The sequence below is a fragment of the Trematomus bernacchii genome, unplaced genomic scaffold, assembly GCF_902827165.1.
Source record: "Trematomus bernacchii unplaced genomic scaffold, fTreBer1.1, whole genome shotgun sequence".
Taxonomy (NCBI): domain Eukaryota; kingdom Metazoa; phylum Chordata; class Actinopteri; order Perciformes; family Nototheniidae; genus Trematomus; species Trematomus bernacchii.
This window is the reverse complement of record NW_022987973.1, coordinates 224,448-237,367: the sequence shown is the minus strand read 5'-3', so window position 1 is coordinate 237,367 and position 12,920 is coordinate 224,448. Positions and strand designations below refer to the sequence as shown.

The following is a 12,920-nucleotide window of genomic DNA, read 5'->3' as shown; positions in this document are numbered from 1 at the left end:
CAAATGTGTGAATTATTGTAGTTTCCTTCTGAGTCAGTAAATCAGACAAAAGGCTGGTGCATTCAAAGCTGTTCAGCAGCTCTCTCCCATGTCGTGATGTCAGAGCTTCCCACCGTCACGACTCTGCCACACCAGCATTCAAATATTCACAGCAATCTGTGCTGTCAGCTGCATCTTCCCACCATATTTATGTTCACTGAAGGATTTTGGTAGTCTATAACAAGCAAAATTCAGGTTGATTTTCACACCTAATGAAAGTACAATTGGGAAATCTGTCAGCAAAGTAAATATTTTTGCAGTAAAATGTGTTGAAACATGCAGCAGATATTCTTTATCTAATATCTGTGTTCTGATTTCGTCCCTTTTCTTCTTTTCTCTTGTCCAAGATGATGAACCAGCGGTACCAATGTAAGTAAATAAATCACTCACACACAATTACTTATAATTCATGCAGAATTACTGGGTACTGTGTTTTTATTTAGCTATTACCTGAATGTCACTAACCCTAACCCCTTTTTCCCCAGGAAAACAAATTCAACAAACAACCACAAGGATAAAAACATTCGCCAGAGGAATGCAAAATAAGCAATTTACTCAAGTAAGACACTGTTGTAGGGGATGCGGGCTAAATATAGAACTCACTGTGAGGATTATCCATAGTCACGCCTTCTCTTGATTTTCTCTTCACAGATGAGATGGCTAAACTGCAGTTTCTGGAGGTATCAGAGGTGGAGAGAGCTCCAGGCAGTTTCGAAAAAAAGCATATCTTGTCTCATTTTATGAGAAACAATATCAGCATAACACTGGCAACAAAAAGAACATAATGGCTGTCTTAAGCATGCCTTATTCAGTCTATCGTGGAGGTTTCAGGATGACGAATAATGACTAAACCACCACAAAGGTGTACACATTTTTAATGTGCTGTTGATGTCTCCTTTATTGATTTAATCATATCCTCAAATGAGGTGATCCCTTTTGTATTACATATCATGTACAATGCATGCAAGGTAATTACGCAATAGGATACTCAGAATAGAGATTTTCTGTTGTTATCCCCCGTGTGGCTTTTTTTGCATCTAAAATGACCTATGTTTTTTATGGAGTCATCCCTATAATATATATATATACATGTATATGTATATATATACATATATATAGTTTGTTTTATTCTTGACAATTTGTACAGCATATCATGGTCATTTAACTGTTTGATTTTGTGACGATGAGTCCACTTTTAACAGAACTTTTATTGTGAAGCAACGGCTTCAATGACTGGCAGTATTTACATTTAATTGAGTGCTTACAGAAAATGACTCCTGTGTGTTTATCTATCTAAACGAAAATGATAAGTGTATTATTATTTTTTTCTTTCCAGAGTAACTTAGGTGTCTTGTATATGTTGAAGTATGAGTGTTCAAATGATAGGAAATCTGTAAAAGATTTTTTTTTTTATATTTCCCAATTTCATTGATTGATTTTTACTTTCTATTTGTTCTCTCTTTAACTGTATAGCATGGCTATAATCCTATGCAATATGTATTCTTAAATAGATATATGGAGGGCAGTTTGTTTAACTCAGTGAAGCTTTAATATTGTGGGATCACTTGGAAGCTGGCATAGCAAAATTCACGGCTGTAGCTGCATGACTCCTCTTTCAATACGATGTATAAATGTGTGTTGCGGTGGGAATGGGCCGGCGTTAAGGTGGGATCAGAGGGACCAGAGTATATAGCCACGATCAAACATATGAGTGAGACCAATATTTTTTTTCTGAATAAAAATGTCAAAAAATGAAACCAGCTTATTTTTTCCGTGTTCTTCCTTTAACCACTTAAATGCACTACCATGAGAAGCATCCTCTTCAGGGTGAATACAATAACTACCACAGTGTAACATTTACAACAACGTCCGCAGTACAGTAACAATCCATAACCACCGCCAGGCACTGCCTACACAAACTCTATACGAATAAAAACATTGCACTGACTTCTGCCGTCAGCGGTTGTTGGGACTCTTCACTCTTGGAGGAGTTTCTTCAGCTCACCCTCCACTTTCTCCACAAATGCGTGAAAGCTGGGATCCAGCAGTAACACACGCAGGATGGGCTCCAAGTCACCTTGAATCGTAGAATTGTTGCGATACAATTGAGGCAGAATCAAAGCATGCTCTCCCAAGATGTGCTGAGGAAAGGCAAACAACAGAAACACCTATGTTCATGCTCAATTTAAGAAAGTATATACATCCTTCAGTTATATATAAAACACAATTACAATGAATATGTTGCACAGACTTACATACATTCAGTACTGTGGGCAATCCCCACAGGAGCAATTTGGGGTGAAGTGTCTTGCCCAGGGACACAACGACATGCTGACTGCAGTGGGACTCGAACTTGCTACCCCGTGATTCAAAGTTCAGCGCACAACCCCACTGAGCCACAGCCTCCCTTGTAACTTTACAATCACTACCTGAGTCAAACAAATACTTGAAATGAACAGTGAATTAAAAGCAGACAAACAATAGAAACACCTATGTTCATGCTCAATTTAAGAAAGTATAGGCAACCTGCGCCATATGAAAATCAATGCTCTTCAGTAATATATAAAACACAATTACAATGAATATGTTGCACAGCGAGTATTTCATTCTGGGTACCACTTTACAATAAGACTACCCTCTTAAAGGATTCATAAAGGGATTATAATTAGGTTGTAAACACTTTATTAACCATTTATAAACCAGTTCTAACAGTTTTCATACATCAACACAGGCTCACTATTTGGCAAGAGGACTAAGCCTTACATTGGCTACTTAGCGAGAATCAACTCAGTGAGCAACAGATACCAAGGATGCTGGCTGATGAAGAAGATGAAGTAAGCTAGGTAGCAACTATAAGGCTTAGCAGTACAGATAAATGTGGGCTCACTATTTGGCAAGCAACCGGTCACAGTTGCCCTGTTTATCTCCTGTCTTATAAAAGCTTATTAATGACTTGTAAAGTGTTCAAAACCTAATTAATGAATGAATTACAAACTATTCGTAAACCTTTTATAAGGGTAGTCTTATTGTGAAGTGGTGCCTAATTCTGTTATATCTCACTTGTAACTTTACAATCCCTACCTGAGTCAGACGCGTGATGGTCAGTGATCCCTGGGCCACTTCAGGCTCAGCTCCCACAGCCTTTTGCTGCATACAGACACACAACAGAAGAAAGCAGATGATGAACTCAGTGTGACTCCATAGGTTTCAATCAATGGCTTCATTATTAATTTAAACATATCCACGCCCCAAAGCCCGTTCATCTTCACTGTGAACTCCTTTACTGTGTCTGTTCACTAAAGAGTCCATTTATATCTCTGACCTTCGTGTTAAAGGTTGTTATTCACATGGCTGGATCTAAGTTTGACTACAAATTAGAATCAAGGATTAATCGAGTGTTTTCACATTTAAAGAATATAAAATGTTGCTACTGAAATGAAGCAGCACAGCCTTTTTGAGGTAGATCGAGTCTTAACGCTAACTGGTAAACGCTTTGAAAGCACGTTATATTATTCTCGGTTTCATAATCAACAATTTGACTGTTAAAGGCAATTTTAAGAATTCATCCAGTGACTTAAAAGGTATGCCACCTTAAGCTTGTATTTATTAAGTACTTTTATCATTTTTTGTGTATTCGTTATGGTGGGACACACTGTATTCTACACAATATATTGTATTGTGATTTGCTTCTGATTCATGTACAGTACATGCTCTCATCCTACTGTAGCTGCAGAGGCTAACATTAAGACAGTACTGTAAATAGCACCATCTAGTGAAAATACTTTAGCCACTGCTGATGAAACTGACCACAGCACAATACTTAAGTTTATGCAAGCAGTACTGATTATAACACATCAATTATGGCACTTTAAAATGAAGCTGATATTTTATTTAAAATGTACAATGGTGACATATGAGGTAAAGTAAAGCAGTATGTATTTAATACTGTACAGCCACGACTAAGCCATCTATGTCAGAAGGGATTTTCTAAGGGGAACACATTTTAACTGTACAAACAATTTCCTAAATTGTAAAGTGGGCAACCTGTATCACTGGTGCAGGGGTCTCAGCAGGGGACTGATTTGGGGGCAATGGGGCGTCTTCCTGAGCGGTGACAGACATGTACTCCATCAGTTTTTTCACAGCGCTGGAACAATCCTTTATTGCCTCTTTCCTGCTACTCCCATCAAACTGCATCCTCATCATGCGCTTCTCTCCCTGCAGGAAACACACAAACACATTCAAGCTGTGCCCATGAAAGCCATGTGTGTTGCTTTTGTTAAATCAACAGCTTGTTAAAGGTAATATAAAAGTAGCTGGGTACACAAGGAGACTTCCAAATGTAGTTTTAAGGAAATTCATGTATGATTAGCAGTGGCGGACTGGCCATCGGGACTTTCGGGACGAATCCCGATGGGCCGGTACTGAAGTGGGCCGGTCGGACAATGTGGGCCGGTCGAATAAGTCACTAGCACCCCCCGTTGACTATTTACTAGCGGTGTTTACTAGCGGTACCGAAGTGGGCCGGTCGATAGTCCCGGGCTGATTTTTAGTCCCAGTCCGCCCCTGCTGACTAGTAAAATATTTTTGGTAATATTTCAATTTAAGGAGGCTATGCAGCACTTTCAACCCGAATAAAAACTATAAATTAAAACCCAGAAAACCATTAGTTTACCATTTTAATTTGTTATAGTGGAATAAAAGTAATGGTCTTGATCTTGAAAGAGAGTTATGGTGTTAGGACAGACCTTGAGAAAATACTACCCATCAAGCCATTGCAATTCATCTCACGACTCACCTCATCTGTAAATCGAAGCATCAGGTTATCAGATTTCTGTTGTACTTTGAAAACATTGGTTCCACCGAGCAAATGGACTGCATCCTGGGGAGAAACACAACAAGACAACAAACGTCCTTAGCAGCCTGGACAGGAAACAGTATCATCCATAGGCTAAATTAAATGTGGAGGGGGTAAATTATAGAGGTGTACTATTCCAAGTGAAGCAGCTCCATTTCCACACATTCACTCTGTAGTGAGAAAAAAACAGATACCTCAAACTGTCTGCAGGGGTCTCTATTTACCCAGTAACCTCCGAGCCTAAGCTTTGAGGCTTATAATAAGCTTTTCACACAGGGAATCAAAATAGCAGATGTATTCATCAAAAGCCAAATATTAAAATAAGCCTATTCTGTTAAATGTGCCTTTTTTTAGACTTTGATAATAACATTATAGGTATATCAAAAAGCTTTGATTTGAACAATGGCACTGCACCAGCAGGGAGTGTGCTGTACTGAAGCATTATCATTCCACATCAATAGCGCTAAGTAATTAAGTAAGTAAATACTAAGTAGTAATAGTAAGGTCACCTAATTGTATCTGGGTCCATTGCAAAAATACCATCGCTAAATATAAGGAATTAACAATGACATTTTTGATGAAATGCGATATTCAAATGCTTTATTTCATTAGGGAAACAAATGATTGGATTTTAATGTCCATTTAAATGCACACATCATTTGGGATTATTAAAAGGAAAAATCTTCTGTTTTACATAATCCTTCACTCAGGTGGAATGAGATCAGATTATGGATTACTGGTACGGCCTGTATTAGCCTCTGTATATCTTCCATTTCCCTCTTGTTGCATTTATGTATTGTATATATTCTCACATGTTGAATTGTTTTTATGTTTAACTGTCTTGACCAGCCCTCTTGACCTGGACTCGCTTGAAAACAAGATCTTGGATCCGAATGGGACCTTCCTGGCTTAATAAAAGGTGTATGGAAATCTAACAAATGTAGATGAAGAATGATGGGAATCTTATTGTATGGCGGTCACAGTCGCCACCTCCCATCCCAGTGGAAGACGTACAGTAAAGGATATTCAGGATCAGCAGATGAGACAGTGCTAATGGCCATCATCATCAAAACACCAAAAGTCAGAATATCTTTTGAAACAATAGTTATTCGTACCTTTAAAAACAATGCCATGTACTGCTTAATCTTCTCTGGTGGCTCAAACAGACAGTATACTACAGTTAATGTTGTTTTTCCCTTTAAATTGTTATTGTAAATGCTCTGTGTGAAGGATGCATTTAAGCTTATTTTTCGATGTAGGGCGATGTCTGTGAAGTCAGAAAGAATCTATATTTTAATGCAAGCTCTGGACTGGAGCTCCTCATTGAATCTCTCTATAACAGGGTATATGCAGGAATCCTGAAGTCAAATGTAAGACCTTTTAAGACCTTTTTTAAGACCCTTTCCATACATTTTAAGACCTCATCGCCACTTTGAGTTTTAACCGGTTACATTGGCGACACACTTTACTATATACAGTATTGATTGTCCTTCCTCCTTATCTTCCAACCATTTGGACGCAAACTTGCATTTCCCCATAACGATGTTGTTTAACAACCGGCGTAAACTGACCTTCGCGCGCTATCAAGCAGTGAGCGTGCGATGTCCTGTTCAGATGACGTCAAATCCAACGGGATGCCATAAATAAACTACACAGAATCACACTACACACCTACGCAATGATTACATTCAGGCAGACTGTAGAATACAACCTCTTTGGACAATGTATATACTTATTGAAAACAAGCTACAAAATGTAATACCTTGGAAAATGCCGTTTTGAATAGCCTTAATTTTCGCTAAATTGATTTATCAACTTTGAATACTTTTTAAGACCCCGCGGACACCCTGAAATTTCAGTTGTGTTCAAAGACAATTCCCAAAATGCTCTTAAGAATGTATAATGTAACCTAAAGAACTAAGCTCTCTGTGCTGAGGCTTCCAGAGCATTCCCTGCACCAATCTTTAATAGACCAGTCTATCATCCTGGGTGAAAGCTCTGTGCAGTCTGACCTGAATACCTGTATGGTGCAGCGAGATAGCTATGTCACCTGACAGAACTTCATTAATGAGACATTGAGTAGTCCCTCACATTTGTGTTTGTCTGCACGGCGGGAAGTTAACTTTTAAAAAGGTCACAACAACTGGTAAAATCTCCAGATTCATTTAACATCTTTACTTTGGCAATGTAACCAACCTAAAGATAAAAGGTTATCTGTTGACAAAGTTGATTGAACACCATTATATTTGAAGGTGAGATTGGTCACATTAGCTATTAGCCTACTTGTGAAATTAATATGTACATGTGCTGTGCCAAGGTTGGCAACTAACCAATGTATGAATAGGACAACAAATGCCAAGTCCATGTTTAATGAGGCATATCAAATGAAATTGAATCAAGGCATGCAAATTCACACCCGACCTGACTACCATACAAAATATATCAAAATCTGAACCAAGCCTGAAGTGGGCTTATACATTTCTGAGTGACATTTGGCGCGACCCAACCATCACAATCCGGTCAAATGTCATAAGGTTTGAGCGGAAATGTCAAGCTCTTCAGCAGAATATTTCATATGCCCTTAATCGAAGATTGCTATCCGGAAAGCAGATTTCTGTTACAGATTTACATCCGAGGAAGTGTAATTATGCGCTTCGATGAAAGGTGGGAATGAAAAATGCTTTTTATATATAGGTTGTAATTGTTTTATATTCACAGAGAAGCTATAATAAAATCAAAGCATACACATGAACACAAACCCTACAACATACAGTAGTGGGAAATAATATGATTTACTCTTTGAAGAGAGTGGTAGAGCATGTCCAATCCAAACATTTCCTTTTGTAGTAGCATTGCTAACAATTAACTGAGTTCATAGAGGATGTTCCATTTATATTGAGAAGCACAACAAGTAATAACAACTGTGTCAGAGCATGACAACCGCAGCTTCATAATTTAACGATTTTAAGCCATTTTTGTTAAAGCAGCAATACTTTTCTGAATTTAAGAGCTTCATGGACAGCTACACTGCAACACCTATGCAACAGTGTTCCTTGCTACAGTAGAGAGGCAAAATGTCAAGGTCTTATGAGCTAGACGTTGAATATTAACACCATTTTTTAAAGCATGATTTGTATTTGTAAAGTCCACACTAAATTGACACGAGTTTCTGTTCATATGATTAAATGCTCACACCCATACCGCTTGTAGGTAAAAGCAAAAAGAGGCTTTTGTTGATCCATTCATACAGGAGGTTGGTGAAATAATAAAAATAAAATAACTTCCTTTTGCCAAAAAAAAATTGCCACTGTTTATCTCCTCACACTCGCAGTCTTAAAGATAATCCACAACATAATCTCTACCCTGCTAATAACTCCCACCAAGTATCCGCAGTCTGTCCTAAAGTCACGTGCGCTCATTTGTTACGGTAACAAATAAAACATAATATACAGTAATTGCAATTTTCAGAGTAGACACACGTGAGTAAATAGAGCTTGAATAAATGTTTGCACTGATGTACATTTCCCAAAGATATTGAAGTAAAGTTATTTTGTATATATTGATTGTTGTGCTTTTATCTTAATGTGTGCATATGTATAAATGTGTCAGTTGATTGTGTATATATAGGATATACATATTTTTATACATATTTGTATTTTTGTATTCGGGATTGTGGGAAACGGTATTTCGATCTCTGTCTGTACACACAAACTGAAAGATGGACAATAAAGTTGACTTTGATAATAAACAATATTTAACTGCTAAAGGCATTTGGCTCACTTTGTATTGAAAAAATGAAGTCTATCTTGAAGGTAGGGCTGCACGATATTGGAAAAAACTGACATTGCGAAAAAATGTCCCCTGCGATATGGAAAAATACAGGAATTGAAGAAAAGACCATTTTTTTTGTCCGCAAACCATCCTTTCTTGAACTTTAATGCTATACAATTGGTATTTTTTTAACGATATTTAACCGGATGAAGGATTTTAGTCACGGACTTCTGGATCTTAAGTTATCAGAGCAACAAGCTGAGCTAGCTCGGTTATCCTGCTGTGATCTGATCAAGAATGATTGTGATTGGTCGTTTGCTGTGCATGCAGAGCCTGCATGTCACTCACTCAAGTTCCCCTGACATGAGAGCCGCGCAAGTTTTCCTTTTGTAGCAAGCAGCAAAATAATTGTAACATGACGTGTTTGAGTTAATTTGCCTATTTAAAATCGCACGTCCTAAAAAAACAAAATTGCACGTCCTGCGATGTGAATATCGCGAATGCGCATAACGCGATTATCGTCACTACACGATATATCGTACAGCCCTACTTGAAGGTGAGTATATTTTCCTTTTTAATCAACATTTGAATAACCTATGCTTATGTTATTCTAAACCATAAGCCTTGCAATCTATATAATGACTTATCAGGGTTCATACAGTTTTTCACCAATGATTTTCAATTACTTTTCCATGACTTCTCCATGACCTTTACCTAATTTTCCATGACCAAATAATTACTCTTTTCTCAGCGGTACCACTGAAAATGGTTTATTTTAACATGGAACAGGAAAATAAGGTCTGAAACATGTTGTGCCTATCAAAAACAAATCAAATAGTAGGCTTACTAGCTTCTACACGCTAAAGCAACTAAAATCTCTCACCAGCAAAATAGCTCGACAGTTAAAAGCCATTTTATGTTTCATTACTATACGATACAGTATTTATTATCGTTATAGTATTACTATTTTTGGCGATTAGATAAAATATAAATTATATTCGATGCAACTTTAGTTACATTTCCATGACTTTTCCAAAACTTTGGGAAAAATATTTTTTTCCAGGGCCTGGAATTAGCATTTAGAATTTCCATGACTTTTCCAGGTTTTTAATGACCGTAAGAACCCTGACTTATGTTTCAAAACATATATTTAATGCAAACCCAAAATAAAGGTATTTTTGTATTTGTTGTTCTTTTACTCAAAAGGGAAGGAACCACAATCCAAATTAATTAGAAAGACAAAAAGACTCTACAGTGAATTACTATAACTGCAATCACCAATGAAATTAGACAAAATGTACGGTATAAAAATACAATCTAGAGTTACAGAAAGCTGTGAATAAATACAACTAAGCTCAAAGATAAAGCAAAACGATCTATCTTGGGTCTGGATATAAACAGTCAGAGAGGCCCAACCTTCAGGTATTGTATATCATAATGCATGGAAACAGAAAACAAAAACAGAATCCTAAATCTAGGCACACAGTGTTCCTACCAGGCTTTCCTGTCCTTGGAAAATCAGCAAGTGTCCAGATGCCGCAATTGTCAGGAAAATGTCAGGTTTATCACGATTTGCCTCGAATAGCTGGTGAGAAAAAAGGAGAATATTAGGGCAAAATGTGTATTCCCAACTCATGATGGATCTTTCTATACATTTGAGAGGTTTTTTGTCAAGAAGAAATAAATGGTAGGCTATAAGAGACAGTTCATCAGCATTGAATTATACATTTCTATCTGCTCCTTGAGGTGTTTTATAAGATCACGAGTGTCTAGAATAATTACTTTTATTTAATATCAGCCAGATACAATCTTGTAATCCCAGACTCACAAATTGAGTTGAACTGTATATTACATCCTGCAATGTGGTAGAGTCTTGTGGGTGGAGTGTAATGGCGCATTTCCACTGCAGGGCCTCGCACGGCTTAGTACGGTATAGTTAGGCCTTGGTAGGCCAGGCTTACTTTATGCTGCGTTTCCATTACAGTTTAGGAACTGGGGTAGTAACTATAGTAACGCAGTGTAGGCGGAGCCGTGACGTCATCTTCAATGCGAAACACAAAACCAACATCAGCCGTTAGCTGTTAGCCCTCAGAGCTCACAGCTCCTCATATCTGTTCAGAAACTAGACAAAAGTTAAACAAGTACAAACCACAGACTGCCTGTGTCATGGTGAATACAGTCGCTGCTTTATTTTTGTCTGTAGGCCGTTGTTGTGAGTGTGGACGGTCGGAGCATATACAACGTTAGCTTAGCCGATCTCCATTCAGAAAACACGCATTTTAAAAGGTTTTTCGCCTGCCGTCTGTCTGCAGACTTGTCAAAGCATTAATTCATGATTTTTACTAACCGGTATCAGTATGTTGTTACTTCTGCATCATTTTTTATTGAAACGTGTATTACAATTAAATCACGGTCAAATATGTTCATTGCCAGCGATTCTCTCACTAGTTTAGCATACTCAGCCCGGTTGTTGGCCCGGAAAGAACCTCGATTTTAGAAGCCAGAAAACTGTGAAAAAGTACCCGCTAGCCGGAACTACCCCTAGTGGAAACGCAACCAAAAACGGGCCGGGCACGGCACGCTTAAACCGCGCTGTAGTGGTAATGCGCCATAAATGTACCTCAACTCATTTGGCACAAAGACTTAGGAATGTATTCATATTACTGCATTTCTGTACCAAGAGTCGACATGATGTAGGCAGATATTGTTTTTCGCAGCCATCTATCTCTGTGTTCACTTCTCACCACACATATTGCTCCATTTAGAGTCAGATGCAGTCAATGAAAGACAAACTCCTTAAAGCTACAGTTCTTACACTTGTTTCAGCAACACAAAAACATCCCCAAATCTCTTTATTCCCAGCTCACGGCTAAAGACTCAAAACAGATGGACGGCAAGTCGAAGATGAACAACAAAGTCTTTAACACAGTAACTTAGTTGCCAAATTAGTGTTAGGCAACAGTGAATAATTATATTTCTACTTTGTCATATACGTATTTTGTAGTTTGATATATTTATGAATTTGTTAATGTAAACATGTTTTCATGTAGCTGTATACTTTAGCTGTAATATAATTTAAATTATATTCAGCTAATGCTTTTTGCTCCAAATTGATGATGATATATATTTCTTATAGACTAACATTTACCTTTAATACATGTGAAACTTTTCATGTGGTTTGGGCCAAGAAGCGATACTGCACTTTCATAAGGGATGCAGCTAATAGAGCTGTTAACTTATAAGTATTGAACAAGTATTACTTTGTTTAATGCTAGTGAAGAAAATGTCATCAATAGTAACTATTTCAATACAAAACTGCAGACATTTTTAGAACAAAACATGTCTTGTAAAAAATAACAAGAACTAAAATAAAATGGAAATATGTGTGTCTTATCTGTCAAGGGTAATAATGTATTGGTATGGATTTGGAGTGACATGGATGCTCTTGAAAAAAAGAGCATTTTTGTAAAATCAATTCATGACAAATCAGTAATCAAAAAATAGTCTAAAATAAAATACACTTTTATTATTTTACCATCATTTTAAATAATATTGTCTAGTTTGCACGAAGGAAAATAACATTGGTTTTGGGTCATTAAAATGGTAATGTATTGACGGTCCCGACCCTAAGTGAAACCATGTGGTCCGGCAGTGGCTCAGTCAGTAGGGGGCTTGGACTGTGAGCCGTAGGGTCACCGGTTCAAGTCCCCGAACAGACCTAAATATGGAGTGTGGAATGCTACTTGGAGAGGTCCCAGTTCACCTCCTGGGCCCTTGAGCAAGGCACCGGACAACCTCACTCCTGCTCACTCCTTTCCATTTACAACTACAATAAGAAGCATGTTAATGTTAATCTAACCGGCGACCCACTAGCACCCCCCCTCCCCAAGTATGGGTCTACATTGAAACTTTATCAACAATTTAAGCATTGAGTTTGAATTCATGTGTGCACACAATACTGTTTCAATAAGCAAACACATGATAGCTGCAGAATATAATTAATTGTTGTGACTAATAAGAGCAGCTAATGTCAGCCTTTGAAGAGATGCTAACGTTAGCATAATCGGAAAACTAGCTAAGTAACTAACTAGTGAGCTAGCATAAATCATGTTAATAACTTAAATATCTTAAAAGCCGTACCTTCAAAGGCGTTCCACCTGTAGATCCCGGAACATAGCGCCCATAGCGTTTTAACGTCCATGTATGACTGGTGTCCATTTCAGTATTTTTTGCGTATTTTCTGGCTAACTGA

The 12,920-nt window shown here is 37.6% G+C and overlaps 2 protein-coding genes across 4 annotated transcripts in view; one reads left to right on the top strand and one right to left on the bottom strand.

The window, feature by feature from the left end:
• nptnb (neuroplastin b) overlaps window positions 1-1,799 on the top strand; it is a 26,106-nt gene extending 24,307 nt beyond the window's left edge. For both annotated transcript variants that reach the window (XM_034116848.1, XM_034116849.1), the window contains 3 exons: window positions 387-408; window positions 525-598; window positions 691-1,799. In XM_034116848.1, coding sequence (XP_033972739.1) covers window positions 387-408; window positions 525-585 — 83 coding nt within the window. In that variant the 3' untranslated portion in view covers window positions 586-598; window positions 691-1,799. The remainder of the gene's footprint in view (window positions 1-386; window positions 409-524; window positions 599-690) is intronic.
• Window positions 843-12,920, bottom strand: rec114 (REC114 meiotic recombination protein). 2 transcript variants are annotated; one of them, XM_034116850.1, is made up of 6 exons: window positions 12,809-12,920; window positions 10,164-10,253; window positions 4,838-4,921; window positions 4,084-4,257; window positions 3,121-3,186; window positions 843-2,180 (listed from the first exon to the last, which is right to left on the bottom strand). In XM_034116850.1, the coding sequence occupies exons 1-6, from the start codon at window positions 12,884-12,886 to the stop codon at window positions 2,016-2,018; spliced, it is 657 nt and encodes a 218-aa protein (XP_033972741.1). In that variant the 5' UTR covers window positions 12,887-12,920; the 3' UTR covers window positions 843-2,015. The 2 variants fall into 2 exon arrangements, with proteins under 2 accessions (XP_033972741.1, XP_033972743.1); XM_034116852.1 differs by lacking the exon at window positions 10,164-10,253.